The sequence below is a fragment of the Mobula hypostoma genome, chromosome 2 (assembly GCF_963921235.1).
Source record: "Mobula hypostoma chromosome 2, sMobHyp1.1, whole genome shotgun sequence".
Classification (NCBI taxonomy): Eukaryota; Metazoa; Chordata; class Chondrichthyes; order Myliobatiformes; family Myliobatidae; genus Mobula; species Mobula hypostoma.
Genome location: NC_086098.1, coordinates 81,732,416 through 81,746,255, shown reverse-complemented (window position 1 = coordinate 81,746,255; position 13,840 = coordinate 81,732,416). Strand labels below are relative to the sequence as shown.

Sequence of the window (13,840 nt, the reverse complement as noted above, 5' to 3'; positions counted from 1 at the left end):
TTGGTGGAGTTGCTTGGATAGTCTAGAAGACCGGCAAAGAATACAGCACAATATAGACCAGTTGCAGATATGGACTGAGAAATGGCAGATGGAGTTTAACCCAGATAAATGGGGGGTGTTGCACCCTGGTAGGGCAAATGCAAGCAGACAGTACACTCTTAAAGGCAAGATCTTTAACAGTGTTGCTGAACAGGGAGATCTTGGGATCCAAGTTCATAGTTGCTTGAAAGTGGCTATACAGGTCGATAAGATCTTTAAGAAGGCTTATGGAATGCTTGCTTTTATTAGTTGAGGCATTGAGTTCAAAAGTCAGGAGGTTATGGTGTAAATTTATACAACTCTGGTCAGGCCACGTCTGGAGTATCACATTCAGCTCTGCTTACCCCACTATAGGAAGGATTTTGAGGCTTGATAGAGGGTGCAGAAGAGGTTCACCAGATGCTACCTTGTTTAGAGAGCATGTGCTATCACGAGAGGCTGGATGGTTTACTCTGGAGTGTCGGAGGCTGAAAGAAGATCTGATAAAGGTTTACAAGTTTATGAGAGGCATATATAGAATGGACAGGGTATCTGTTTCCCAGAGTTGAAATGATTAATACCAGAGGGCATGCATTGAAGGTGAGAGGGGGTAGGTTCAAGGGGGATGTGAGGGGAAAGCTTTTTGCTTGGAGTGCTGGATGCCTGGAATGAGCTGCCTGGTATGGTGGTAGATGCAAATAGATGAGGCTTTTAAGAGGCACTTAGATAGTTACATGGATGTAAGAAAAATGGAGGGATGTGGACATGGTGTAGGTAGGAGAGATTAGTGTTTGGGTGATTTTGATTTGTTTTTTAGCTGGTTTGGCACAACATTGTGGGCCAGATGGTCTGTTCCTGTGTTGCACTCTGCGGTCTAAAATTAGACCATACTGTAGGAACTGAATTAGGCCATTTGGCCCATTGTGTCATAGAACACTACAGCACAGAAACAGGTCCTTCTAATCCTTACTGAACCATTAATCTGCCTAGTCCCACCGAGCTGCACCCAGAGCACAGCCCTCCCATCCACAGACCTCTCCAAGTTCCTCTTAAATTTTAAAATCGACCCTCCCCCACATCCACCACTTGTGCTGGCAGCTCATTCCATAGTCCTTCACCACCCTCTGAAGAATTTTCCCTCTTGTTCTCCTTAATCATTTCACCTTTTACTCTTAACCCATGACCTCTTGTAGTCTCGCTCAACCTCAGTGGAAAAAGTCTGCTTGAATTGCCCTATCTATACCTCAATTTTGTATACCTCTATCAAATCTCCCCTCTCTTTTGTAATTTATTTTTTACTGAAGTTCATCATCAAACAAAACTTTCCATAAGATGTATTTCAGATACTGTACATTTCGCCATGTCCCAGCAAAATCCTTATAAATTTTCTTTGCACTCTTTCAATCTTATTTGCATCTTTCCTGTAGGTAGAGAACCAAAACTGGACACATTACTTCAAATTAGGCCTCACCAACATCTTGTATAATTTCAACATCGCAACTCCTGTACTTGTACATTGATTTATGAAGGCCAATGTGTCAAAAGCTTTCTTTATGACCTGTACATAGGGTTAATAGCACAGAATTTTCCCCACCTTTTGCCCTTTCTCAGGTACTGAAGGTTAAGGCTTTCAGTGAGTGGCATAAAGGCAGTGTCCTTTCAATGACTGAAACCTATTAACCACTTGTCCATTTAAGATACCGGGAAAGTAATGTTAGTGTCCCTTCACACAATGTGAGCTATTCTCGGCAGCCCAGAAAATCGATAGTGATTCATTTTCTGCACTTGGAAATTCAGATTAAACAATGGCTGTCAAAATTGCTCGAAACTTTCTGGAGGGAATTGCAATGTGCTCTTCCACAGCTGGAACATTTGTGCAATTCATCTCCTGTGAGTGTAATCGCCACTTAATAGCCTGACTTGTATTTTTTTGATAGATTATTATGTGCAATTTCTCTAAAGATTAATTTCCACACTAGCCTCTTCCATAGAAGATTTATGGAACAATAAGGGGGATGTTGTGAAAAATATTCTTGTCAGGCTGGAAGATTTCTGTCTCTGACTTAGGAGTATATATGAAATGGCCCACAATATTGTAACCCTGTACAAGACTGGAAAAGCAGTACGGAAAAGCACAGTCTGTGTCATGTTAAGAGCAGAAGACACAGGAGCATAATTAGGCCATTTGGCCCATCGAATCTGCTCTGTCATTTAGATCATAGTTGATTATTATCCTTCTCAACCCCATTCTCCTACCTTCTTCCTGTGATCTTTGATGCCCTTACTAATCAGCCTCTGCTTTAAATACAGCCAGTGTCTTAGCCTCCACAGTTGTCCATCTCAGATTGGCCACCCTCTGGCTAAAGAGATATCTCCTCTGTTCAAAATGGGATATCCCTGTATTCTGAGATTGTGGCCTCTGGTCCTGGACTCCCCCACCATTGAAACATCCTCTTCACATCTCTTCTATTTATGCCTTTCAATATTCGATAGGTTTCAATGAGATTCCCCCCACCACCCCCCAATCTTCTATACTCCAGTGAGTACAGGTCCAGAGTAATTAAATGTTCCTCGTCTGTTAACCTTTTTTATTCCCGGGATTTGTCCGAAGCTTACTGTAGAAATGGAAATAACCTAGAACTCCAGACTTGGAAATGGGGAACTGAAACAAAAAGGATTTATTCTTTTAAAGTCCTGACGAAGGGTCTGGGCCTAAAACGTCGACTGTGCTTCTTCCTATGGATGCTGTCTGGCCTGTTGCGTTCCACCAGCATTTTGTGTGTGTGTTGCTTTATTCTTTTAAATCTTCAATCAATATGTCCATTAAAAACATTCTTTGATATTTCCCCCCTCTCTACTGTCTCACAAGGCAGCACAGTAGTGGTGATACGTGGTAGGAGACAGGACAGTGTGTGGATGCAATAGAGGGACCCAGGTGTTATATTGCCTCCCAGGTGCCAGGGTTGGGGTTGTCTCACATTGTGTCCACACATTCTAAAGGGGGAGGATGAGCAGCCAGATGTCTTGGTACATATTGGTGCCAATGAAACAGGAAGGAAAAGAGAGGAGGTTATAAAGAGAGAAGGCAAAGTAAAATTTATTACCAGAGTGCATGCATGTCACCACATACAACCCTGAGATTCTTTTTCTGCAGGCATACTTTGAAAATCTATAGAACAGTAACTGTAAACGGGATCAATGGACAACAAACTGCAAATGCGGGTATAAATAAATAGCAAGAAATAACGAGCATGAAAGATAAATGAGTCCTTAAATGACCTTTTTGTTCAAGAGTCTGATGGTTGAGGGATAGTAACAGTTCTTGAACCTGGTGATCTGAGTCCTGAGGCACCAGTACCTTCTACCTGATGGCGGCAGCGGGAAAAGAGCTTTTCTACAGCAACATTTCATGTAGATGTCCTCAATGGAAGGGAGGGTTTTCTCATGATGTACCGGGCTGAATCCACTACCTTTTGTAGGATTTTCCACTCAAAGGCATTGGTTTCCTGTACCAGGCCGTAATGCAGCCAGTCAGCACACTTTCCAGAACACACCAGTAGAAGTTTGCCAAGGTTTTTGATGACATGCTGTATCTTGCAGACTCCTGAGGAAGTAGAGGTGCTGACATGCTTTTGTCGCAATAATATTTATATGACGGGTCCAGGACAGGTCCTCTGAGATATTGACACCCAGGAATTTAAAGTTACTGACCCTCTCCACCTCTGATTCTCCAATGACTACTGGCTCATGGACCTCTGGTTTCCCTCTCCTGAGGTCTATAATCAGTTCCTTGGTCTTATTGATATTGAGAGAGAGGTTGTTGTTGTTACACCACTCAGTCAAGTTTTCAATCTCCCTCTGGTGTGCTGATTCATTACCACCTTTGATCTGGCCCACAACATTGATGTCATCAGCAAACTTGTACATGGTGTCGGAGATGTACAGTCATGGGTGTAAAGCAAGTAGAGCAGGGCACTAAGTTAAAATCCCTGTGGTGCTCCTGTGCTGATGGAGATTGTGGAGGAGATGTGTTTGCATCCTGATGTATGCACTTTTGTTGTCCAGATGTTCCAGAGTTTTGTGAAGAGCCAATGAAATGGTATCTGCTGTAGACCTGTTGCTTCGCTAGGCGAATTGGAGCGGATCCAAGTTGCCACTAAGATGGGAGCCGACAAACACCAGCCCCTCAAAACACTTAATCACTGTGGATGTAGCTACCACTGGGTGATAGAGAGCGAGGTAGGAAGCTGAAAAACATGACCTCCAGGGTAACAATCTCTGAATTGGTGTCTGTACCATATTCCAGTGAGGGCAAGAATAGGATAATGTGGTAGATGAATATGTGGCTGAGGAACTGGTGCAGGGGGCAGGGGTTCAGATTTGTGGATCATTGGGATCTCTTCTGAGAACGTATGACCTGTACAAAAGAGATGGGCTACTCCTGAACCTAAGGTGTGTGGGGGGCAATACCCTTGCAGGCAGGATTGCCGGAGTTTTAGGGGTCGGTTGAAACTGATTTGGCGGGAAGATGGGAACGGGAGTGATAGGGCTGAGAACAGGGATGTTGATATACAAGCAGAGGTAGTGTATAGTGAGATTGTCAGGAAGGACTGGCAGATCATTGGGCAAAATTGAAGTCAGTGGGATTGGTTGCAGTGTAAAAAAAAGGTAACAAATACAGGATTGAAGGTTATATTTGAATGCATGCAGTGTATGAAATAAGGTAGTTGATCTTCTAGCACAGTTAGAGGTTGGCAGGTATGACATTGTGGGCATCATGGATTCATGGCTGAAAGACATTTGTGGTTGAAGCTTAATACCCAAGGATACTCAATCTATCAAAAGGAGAGGCAGGCAGACAAAAGCAGAGGAGGGGGCTCTGCTGGTTTTAAGAATAAAATGAAATAAAATCTTTAGAAAGAGGTGACATAGGATTGGAAAATATAGTTAAGAAACTGCAAGAGTAAGAAGACCTGATGAAAGTTATTTACAGACCTCCAAACAGTAACCAGGATATTGTCTACAAATTATAGCGGGAGATGGAAAATTGTCAAAAGGGCAATGTTACACACGGCATGGGGATTTTGACATGCAAATTGAGGAAAATCAAATTGATGCTGGACCTCGAGAGAATTTGTGGAATATTTCCAAGATGGCTTTTTGGAGCAGCTTGTGGTCGTGCTCAACGGGGGATCAGCAGTACTGGATTGGGTGTTGTGTAATGAACTGGATATGATTAGGCTGCTTAAGGTACAGAGGTCCTTCGGAAACAGTGATCATGATAAAATAGAATTCACCCTACAATTTGAGAGGGAAAAGTTAAAGTCAGATGTATCAGTATTACAGTGGAGTAGAGGGAATTGGAGACATGGGAGAGAAGCTGGCCAAAGTTGATTGGAAGGGGACATTAGCAGGGATGATGACAGCAGTAATGGTTGGAATTTCTGGAACCAATTCAGAAGGCACAAGGTAGAACCACCCCAAAGAAGTATTCTAAAGGCAAGATGATTCAACCGTGATGACAAGGGAAGTCAAAGCTAAAATAAAAGCAAAAAGGGAGGCATATAATATTGCAAAAAGTAGAGGTTAGGACTCAGAAGTTTGAGAATAGAGACATGTAAAAAAAAAGGCAACAAAAATAATCATGGGGGGAGTTGAAACATGAAGGTAAGCTAGCCAATAATATCAAAAATGATACAAGAATTTTTCCAGATATATAGAGTAAAAGAGAGGCAAGAGTAGGTATTGGACCACTGGAAAATGACACTGGAGAGATAGTAATGGCAGACAAACTGAATAAGTATTTTGCATCAGTCTTCACTGTGGAGGAGGTAACTGTATTCTGGAAATTTGAGAGTGTCGGAGGCAGAAGTGAGCGCAGCTGATATTACTAGGAAGATGGTGCTTTAAGGCCTGAAGGTAGATGTCTCCCAGACCTGATGGACTTCACCCCAGGGTTCTGAAAGAGGAGTCAAAGAGATTCTGGAGGTATTAATGATCTTTCAAGAGTCAATAGATTCTGGCATTGTTCCGGAGGACTGGAAGCTTGCAAATGTCACTCTTCATGAAGAGAGGGAGGCAGAAGAAATGAAATTATAGACCAGTTAGCCTGAACTCAGTGGTTGGGAAGACGATGGAGTTGATTGTCAAGGAGTGGTTTCAGGGCATCTAGAGGCACATGACAAAATAGGCCGAAGACAGCATGGTTTCTTTGAGGGAAAATGTTGCCTGACAAATCTGTTTGAAATTCTTTGAAGATATAACAAGCAGGATAGACAAAGGAGAATCAGTGGATGTTGTGTACTTGGATTTTCAGAAGGCCTTTGACCAGATGCCACATATGAGGCCGCTAAACAAGCTAAGAGCCCAGTGTATTACAGGAAAGATACTAGCATGGATAGAGCATCTGCTGATTGGTAGGAAGCAAAGATTGGGAATAAAAAGACCTTTTTCCGATCAGCCGCCAGTGACTAGTGTTCTTCCACAGGGGTCTGCTTCTTTTTATGCTGCATGACAACAACTTGGATGGTGAAATTGAAGGCTTCGTGGCCAATCCTAATGCAGATGATATAGCCATAGTCATACTTTATTGATCCCGGCGGAAATTGGTTTTTGTTACAGTTGCACCATAACTCTACCATAATAATAATATGAAGGTAGGTGGAGGGGCAGGTAGTGTTGAGAAAGGAGTGAGGCTGCAGAAGGAGTTGGACAGATTAGGAGAACGGGCAAAGAGATGGCAGATGGAATACAGTGTTGGGATGTGTATGGTCATGTACTGTGGTTGAAGGAATAAAAGCATCGACTATTTTCTAAATGGGAAGGAAAATTCAAAAATCCGAGGTGCAAAAAGGTCTTCATGCAGGATTCCCTAAAGGTTAATTTGCAGGTTGAATCAGTGGTGAGGAAGGTGAATGCAATGTTAGCATTCATTTCATGAGGATTAGAATATAAAAGCAAGAAAGTAATGCTGAGGATTTGTAAGACATTGGTGAGGTCTCATTTTGGAGTATTGTGAACAGTTTTGAGCCACTTATTTAAGAAAGGATGTGCTGATATTGGAGAAAGTTCAGAGGGGTTCAAGAGAATGATTCCAGGAATGAAAAGGTTATCATAGGAATAGCAATTGAAGGCTCGAGGCCTGTACTCACCACAATTTAGAAGAATGAGGATCTCATTGAAACCTATCGAATGTTGAAAGGCCTAGATAGAGTAGATGTAAAAAGGATATTTTCCTTGGTGGGGGAGTCTAAAAACAGAGGGTTCAGCCTCAGAATACTGTCTGTGTACATACATCTACTGATGCTTCTGGACACATCTTCAGTGATGTTCCTGGAATCATCGGGTGTTTCGGGTCTTTCAACATCATACAACCTCCTCTAGGTGACCCAGCCGGGGCTGATCAGACCCCAGCTTGTGTCCAGATGGTTAGCTACTTATGACTCCATGGCTTCCCTCTTTTGAGCCACAGCCATCTTGAGGCCCTCTCTGCCACATCAGTGGTACTGCGGATGGCTCTCCTCTTCCTCTCTCCCTTGATGCCCAAATTGCTGAAGGCTCTGACTAAGGAACGGGCTGCAAATCCCCTACAACCAACCTCCACTGGGAGACACCTCGCTCTCCATCCAACCTGCTGAAAGTTGCTGACCAGACCTGCGTACTTGGAGAGCTTCCTTTCAAAGGCCTCTTCCAAGCTATCTTCCCGTGGGACTGTCAGCTCCAGTAACACCACTTGCTTAGTAGACTCAGACACTAGGACAATGTCTGGTCACAGGATGGTGGCTGCGATATGGTTGGGGAACTTCAGCTGCCCTTCGAGGTCCACCAACAGCTGCCAGTCCCTTGCAGAGGTCAGAATGCCTGCAGATGCTCTTTTGGTAGGTATTGGCTGCTCCCCAGCTCTGACAAAGGCAATGGTCTGCTTGGAGGGTCGGGACCGCTTCGCCCACTCAACTCCTGCGCTGACGGCTTCAGCGATGGTCTTCAGGACCTGATCATGCCTCCATCGGTACTGTCCCTCATCAAGTGCCCTTGCACAGCCGCTGAGGATGTGCTCCAGGGTTCCTCGCTTGGAGCACAGTGGGCACGCAGATGACTCTGCCTTGCCCCATGTGTGCAGGTTTGATGGGCTTGCAAGCACAAGAAGTATGTCCATTTTGAACAGATGAGAAATTTCTTTAGCCAGAGAGTGGTGAATTTGGAATTCATTGCCACAGGCGGCTGTGGAAGCCAGGTCACTGGGCACATTTAAGGCAGAGGTTGATAGGTTCTTGATTAGTCAGGACAGTAAAGGTTGTGGCGAGAACACTGGAGAATGGGCTGAGAAAGCAATGATAAGCCATGATGAAATAGTGGAGGAGACTCAGTGGGCTGCATGGCTTCATTCTGCCCCTATGTCTTATGGTTATTACAGCATCAGTGAATGGATTCAATTCCTGCTGCTGCCTTTAAGGAGTTGCTTGTGTGACCGCATGGTTTCCTCCCACGTTCCAAAGACCTATGGTTTAGTGGGTGATACCTATCCTCCCAGCTTCTCACTTCATCTCTCCACCTCGTCTGGTTTCATCTGTCATCTGCCAGCTTTACTCTTTTCTCCTCCCCTCCCTTATTTTGGTTTCTTCCACTTTCCTTTCCAACCCTGATGAAGGCTCTTGGCCTGAACCATCACCTGCTTATTCTCTTTAGTAGATGTTGTCTGAATTGTTAAGTTCCTCCAACAGTTTGTGTGTTTTACTCTGGATTTCCGGCATCTATAAAATCTCGTTTATGGAGGACTTCGGTTTTTCTTTAAAGTACAGGCCAAACTTGCTGTATCTAATTTTTGAAAAAGGGTAGGAGAGGGTACAGGGAAAACATCTGCTATCTGCACTGATTTTGTTCATTTACAGACAATCAAAAGAACATGGTAATGTGTGCTGGGTTGATTCCTCTGTCAATAAATATTAGGAACTAATACAGTTTTATAATACTGTAGTATTAGTAATGTTCTAACTTGTTCTGTATTATATTTGCATAAAAGGGGACACCTTTTTTCCTTGTTAGGGAGAGGACCTGTGGTATGTCGAATTACTGGGTGAACGAGTGGTCTTTGGGATACTACAAGTTTGTCTTTATTGATGCTGCATACCGGAGTGCTTGGTGCAGGGTGCAGATGCTTTTTTTTTGCTGGTGGGGGAGGGGGTCATTGCTTTGCTGCTGCTTATGTGTGGGAGGGGGAAGCTGAGGGGTGGGGGGCTACAGGGTTCTAACATTTAACTGTCATTCATTCTTTGGGGCATTCCTCTGTTTTTTGTGGATGTTTGTGAAGAAGAATTATTTCAGAATGTATATTGGACACATTTCTCTGACATTAAGTTGAAACTATTAAAAAATCTGTTACTCAGTTGAATGGTAGTAATGAGAAGGCATATCCTGGGTAGTGAGGAATATTGCTAGACAAATGGTGACAGATGTAGTTGGTTATTAACAGAGTCCATTTTGTGACCAGTACTCAGTGGCCAGTTTATTAAGTACACCTGTACTCTGCTTGCTGGTGCAAATATCTAATCAGCCAATTATGCAGCAGCAACTCAATGCATAAAAGCATACACACATGGTCAAGAGGTTCAGTTGTTCAAACCAAGCATCAGAATGGGGGGGGGGGAGAAATGTGATCTAAGTGACTTTGACCTTTGATTGTTGGTGCCAGACAGGGTGGTTTGCATATCTTAGAAACTGCTGATCTCCTGGGATTTTCATGCACAACAGTCTCTAGTTTACGGAGAATGGTGTGAAAAGCATGAAAAACAGCCAGTGACTGGCAGTTCTGTGGATGAAAACATGTTAATGAGAGATGTCAGAGGAAAACGACTAGACAGCTTCAAGCTGACAGGAAAGTGACAGTAACTCAAATAACCGTGTTACAACAGTGACGTGCAGAAGAGCACCTCTTGAATGCACAACACATCAAACCTTGAAGTGGATGTGCTACAACAGCAGCAGATCACACCACTGTATCTAATAAAGTGGCCACTGAATGTATATCGTGGAGAATTTCACAATATATGTCAGTAATAAGGAACCTGATTTTGATTTTCAATGCCTCCCCTCCAAACACATTTGCCACTGTTGTTCAGAGTGTAGCAATGGGCAGGCTTTGGGACATGTGTGACAGAATCTGTCTGTGGGAGAGCTGTTGATGTGGAGTCAGTTACACCCTGCGGAATGTCCTCATTTTGTTCCTTACCAGCGATTTTAGTTTAGCATTGTTGCAGTGGTTTGTTCTGTTACTTTGTTTTCTGTGAGTGAATTAACGTGATGAATGAGCTTCCCTTTGGTGTAGTTATTCTACAATAAAACGGTTGAGTGCATGAGGTATTGGATAGATTGCCTTGCTGGAAGCAAATGTGCAGTGTGATATTGAATACAAGACGTATCTATCAACCCAAGTGCGCGGAGGGCCTCTTATTGGTCATGTGGGGCAGTTTTAGTGGAATGTAATAGAGAGCAAACTGGAGGGAAAAAAAACCCAAGGAGGAGTGTGGCAAACTTAATAAGTCTTAAGGCAACACTTGTCGAAGTATTGGAGTTTTAAAATCACAGAAGGTTATAGCTCTGTGCCACAATTCAAGATTAGTTCTTGCCCCTGCCAACTGGATGCCGTCTGTGAAAGCTATCTGTTACAAATCACCTAGATAGGATTAAATACTCAAAGTTAACATGTGAGAAGAAAGTATTTTTATTAAAAATGTTTAAAAATGCCCAGCTGACTTGCTGAGTTTACAGATGAAAACAATTAGATTTTAATTTTCCCAGGAAAAGGATTATCTTGGCTGTTACAATATGAATCTCCAATGCAAGGAGAGTCTCTCACCATTTGATAAGACCTTTCAGCAGATCCTGTGCCACGGTCAGCTACAGTCATTTGTGGGATGGGCGGGAGCAGATCACTTGTAACCAACTGATGGAGGGAGTTTTATATTGTAGACTGAATAGTCTGTTTTGCTGCAGACACGGTGCCTGTGCATGGACAGATTGAGCAGGATTGAGCACTAGTTCAAAACTGAGCAAATGGGATAAGTAAAAAGGATAATGGGATGGTGTTCTTCAGCAAGGGAACAATTCATAGCTGGAACCAAGAGATTCTGCAGATGCTGGAAGTCCAAAGTAACACACACAAAATGCTGGAGGAACTCAGCAGGTCAGGCGATCTATGGAGAGGAATAAAGTCAGTATTTTGGGCCAGTATTCAGGACTCTTTATGACGTAGGGTCTCGGCCTGAAATCTCAACTCTATTCCTTTCTATACATGCTGCCTGACCTGCTGAGCTCCTCCAGCATTTTGTGTGATCCATACCTGGAAGTGCATTCCAATAGGGAGCAAAGGCTTGAATCATTTAATAATTAATTTTGGTGGTGTTGGTAGCAGCTAATACATCAGACATTGGGTTGATCTCTTGATGGCCAGGTCCTGGGAGATCAGGGTTGATGTGGGACGAAGGTTGCGGTTCCCAGATGTAGTGCACAACCCTACGGCTGGACATTGTACTGTGGTCAACCAAAGACAGGAAAATAATTCTGGTTGAGCTGACTGTGCCATGGGAGGAGGGATGGGAAGAGGCCCGCAAGAGAAAGGCCTTGAAGTACCAGCCCTTACCGCAGGAGTGTAAAGACCAGGGATGGCAGGCATGGTTGTTCCCTGTGGAGATCGGCTGCAGAGGTTTCCCAACCAATTCAGCATGGTGGTTGTTATCAGATCTGGGCCTGGATGAAAGGAGCAAAAAAACAAGCAGCTCATAGGATTGGGGAAGAGGCAATACGAGTATCTTGTTGGATTTGGAGTAGGTGAGAGGAGGGAAGCTGGAAGCCAGGAGCAGATGGGCAGTGATTTGGCCACCACTACCGGCCCACCAACTGGAGAGTGTCATGGTTAACAGTAGAAACACTCGGTGAAGGTTGGGAACCACCTGTTCCTGGCTGAAGGCTATAGTTACCTTATAAGGTAACTGGAGAACACACCCTATCAGGTGTTTGTAACAAGTAGGTTAAAAGGCCAGCACACCATTGTAGACCAAAGGGCCTGTACAGTGCTGTTCCGTTCTAATATCCAAGCTTGTACTTCCCAGTGGCACGTTAAGGGAACATACCATAGTAATATTATTGAAATACACAATTTTATGTGCACAGTTCTGTTTTTACTTAAGATTATTCAGAAGCACTTTCATAATTGTGCTTCTGCAAGTGTACAAGGTGAAGAGAGTGCCTTTATTCCAGGTTGGCAATAGCTAGTACCAGAGGGAATAGCTTTAAGCTAATTGGAGGAAAGTATGGGGAGTGGGAAATGTCAGGGGTGTTGACAGAAACAAATATGGTAGGGATATTTAGGAGTTCCTTAGCTAGGCCCATGGATGAAAAAAAAAGGAGGGCTCTGTGGAGGGAAAGATTAGATTAATCTTGGAGTAGGTACAACATTGTGGTCTGAAATGTTCTACGTTGATCAAATACAGTCCCCCATTTTCTTTGAGATAAATTAAATACCTCCTTTGACTGTGAGGGTATTGATAATGGAGGCAATTGAAGGTTGTACCAGAGATTGAGGTTACTCTCTGACCCCTGTAACAGTACATATTGCATTAATCAACCATCTGTACACATATCCAATGAAGATACATCACGCTGTGTCTAAAGCTGTACAATAATCTGTATATCCAGAAACCAGGAGTGATGGCATCAGCGCCTCGGCAGAATATTAACACCCTGAAGTGATACAGCAGATGTCTTTCCTTATAAAAGAGCCCAGCTGCCTCCCATCAGGACCTTCACCCAGTTTTGTGTTCAGCAACTCCAGGGAGAGAGAGGCTACTCAGTTCAGATGCTTCACCATATAGGGGCCTTCTAATTCGTATCCGATCTTCCTATAGTAATTCCTTGTACCAACCCCTACAACAAAAAGAAAATTACATCAATATGCATTCATAAGAAAAACATTGTCACCTGCTTGCAAAAGGGATATGAAGGCAGCAGAGTGTTCAGGGAAGGGCAACAAGACTTATTTCAGGTCTGCAGGGTATGAGCAATGAAGAAAGATTGAAATATTTAAATATTTTTAGCCTGAGGGATTTAATTTGCACACAAGGTTTTAGGAAGGGAATGAATGTTGGAGATGATGGGAACTTTCAAGGCTTAAATTTTTGTAATTGAGAATTGAAAGATGTGAAGGATAAGCAATAAATGGGACATAGTTTTAAGGTGATTGAAATAAAGTTGAAGAGAATGCCAGCGTTGTTTTTTTTAAAGTGGTGGGTATGTGGAATGCTCTGCCAGGGTTGAGGCAGATACAATAGGATCATTCAAAAACTCTCAGATAGGCACGTGGATAATAGAGAACAAGAGGGCTATGTGGGAGGGAAGGATTGGATTGATCTTGGAGTAGATTTACAGCGCCAGCAACCAAGGTTCAATTCCTACTGCTGTATGGAGTTTGTACGCTCTCCCTGTGACCGCGTGGGTTTCCTCCCACATTCCAAAGATGTATGAGTTAGTTAGTCACATGGGTGTAATTTTGTTGAGCCGGAAGTGCCTGTTACTGTGTTGTATCCTAAATAAATAAAGGCTGGCACAACAAAGTGGGTCAAAGGGCCTGTGCTGTGCTGAACTGTTCTACAAAATACAGATGGTCAACAGTGTAAGTACAACCTCAACCTCGAGCTGCTGAATCCCTGCTTCTATTCACTTATAACAACACAAATTCTTGCAACAGCTGCCTCACAGTTCCCAAAGACTGAGGCAGACATTAACCCAGACGTTACATGGAGCCTAATGACAGTCTGCGATACGGAAAGGA

The 13,840-nt window shown here is 43.4% G+C and overlaps 1 protein-coding gene across 1 annotated transcript in view; it reads right to left on the bottom strand.

Annotated features, from left to right (window-relative positions):
- Window positions 1–10,724: 10,724 nt before the first annotated feature.
- elp3 (elongator acetyltransferase complex subunit 3) overlaps window positions 10,725–13,840 on the bottom strand; it is a 124,000-nt gene continuing 120,884 nt past the window's right edge. Inside the window, exon 15 of the mRNA XM_063071557.1 lies at window positions 10,725–12,936. Coding sequence (XP_062927627.1) covers window positions 12,860–12,936 — 77 coding nt within the window. The 3' untranslated portion in view covers window positions 10,725–12,859. The remainder of the gene's footprint in view (window positions 12,937–13,840) is intronic.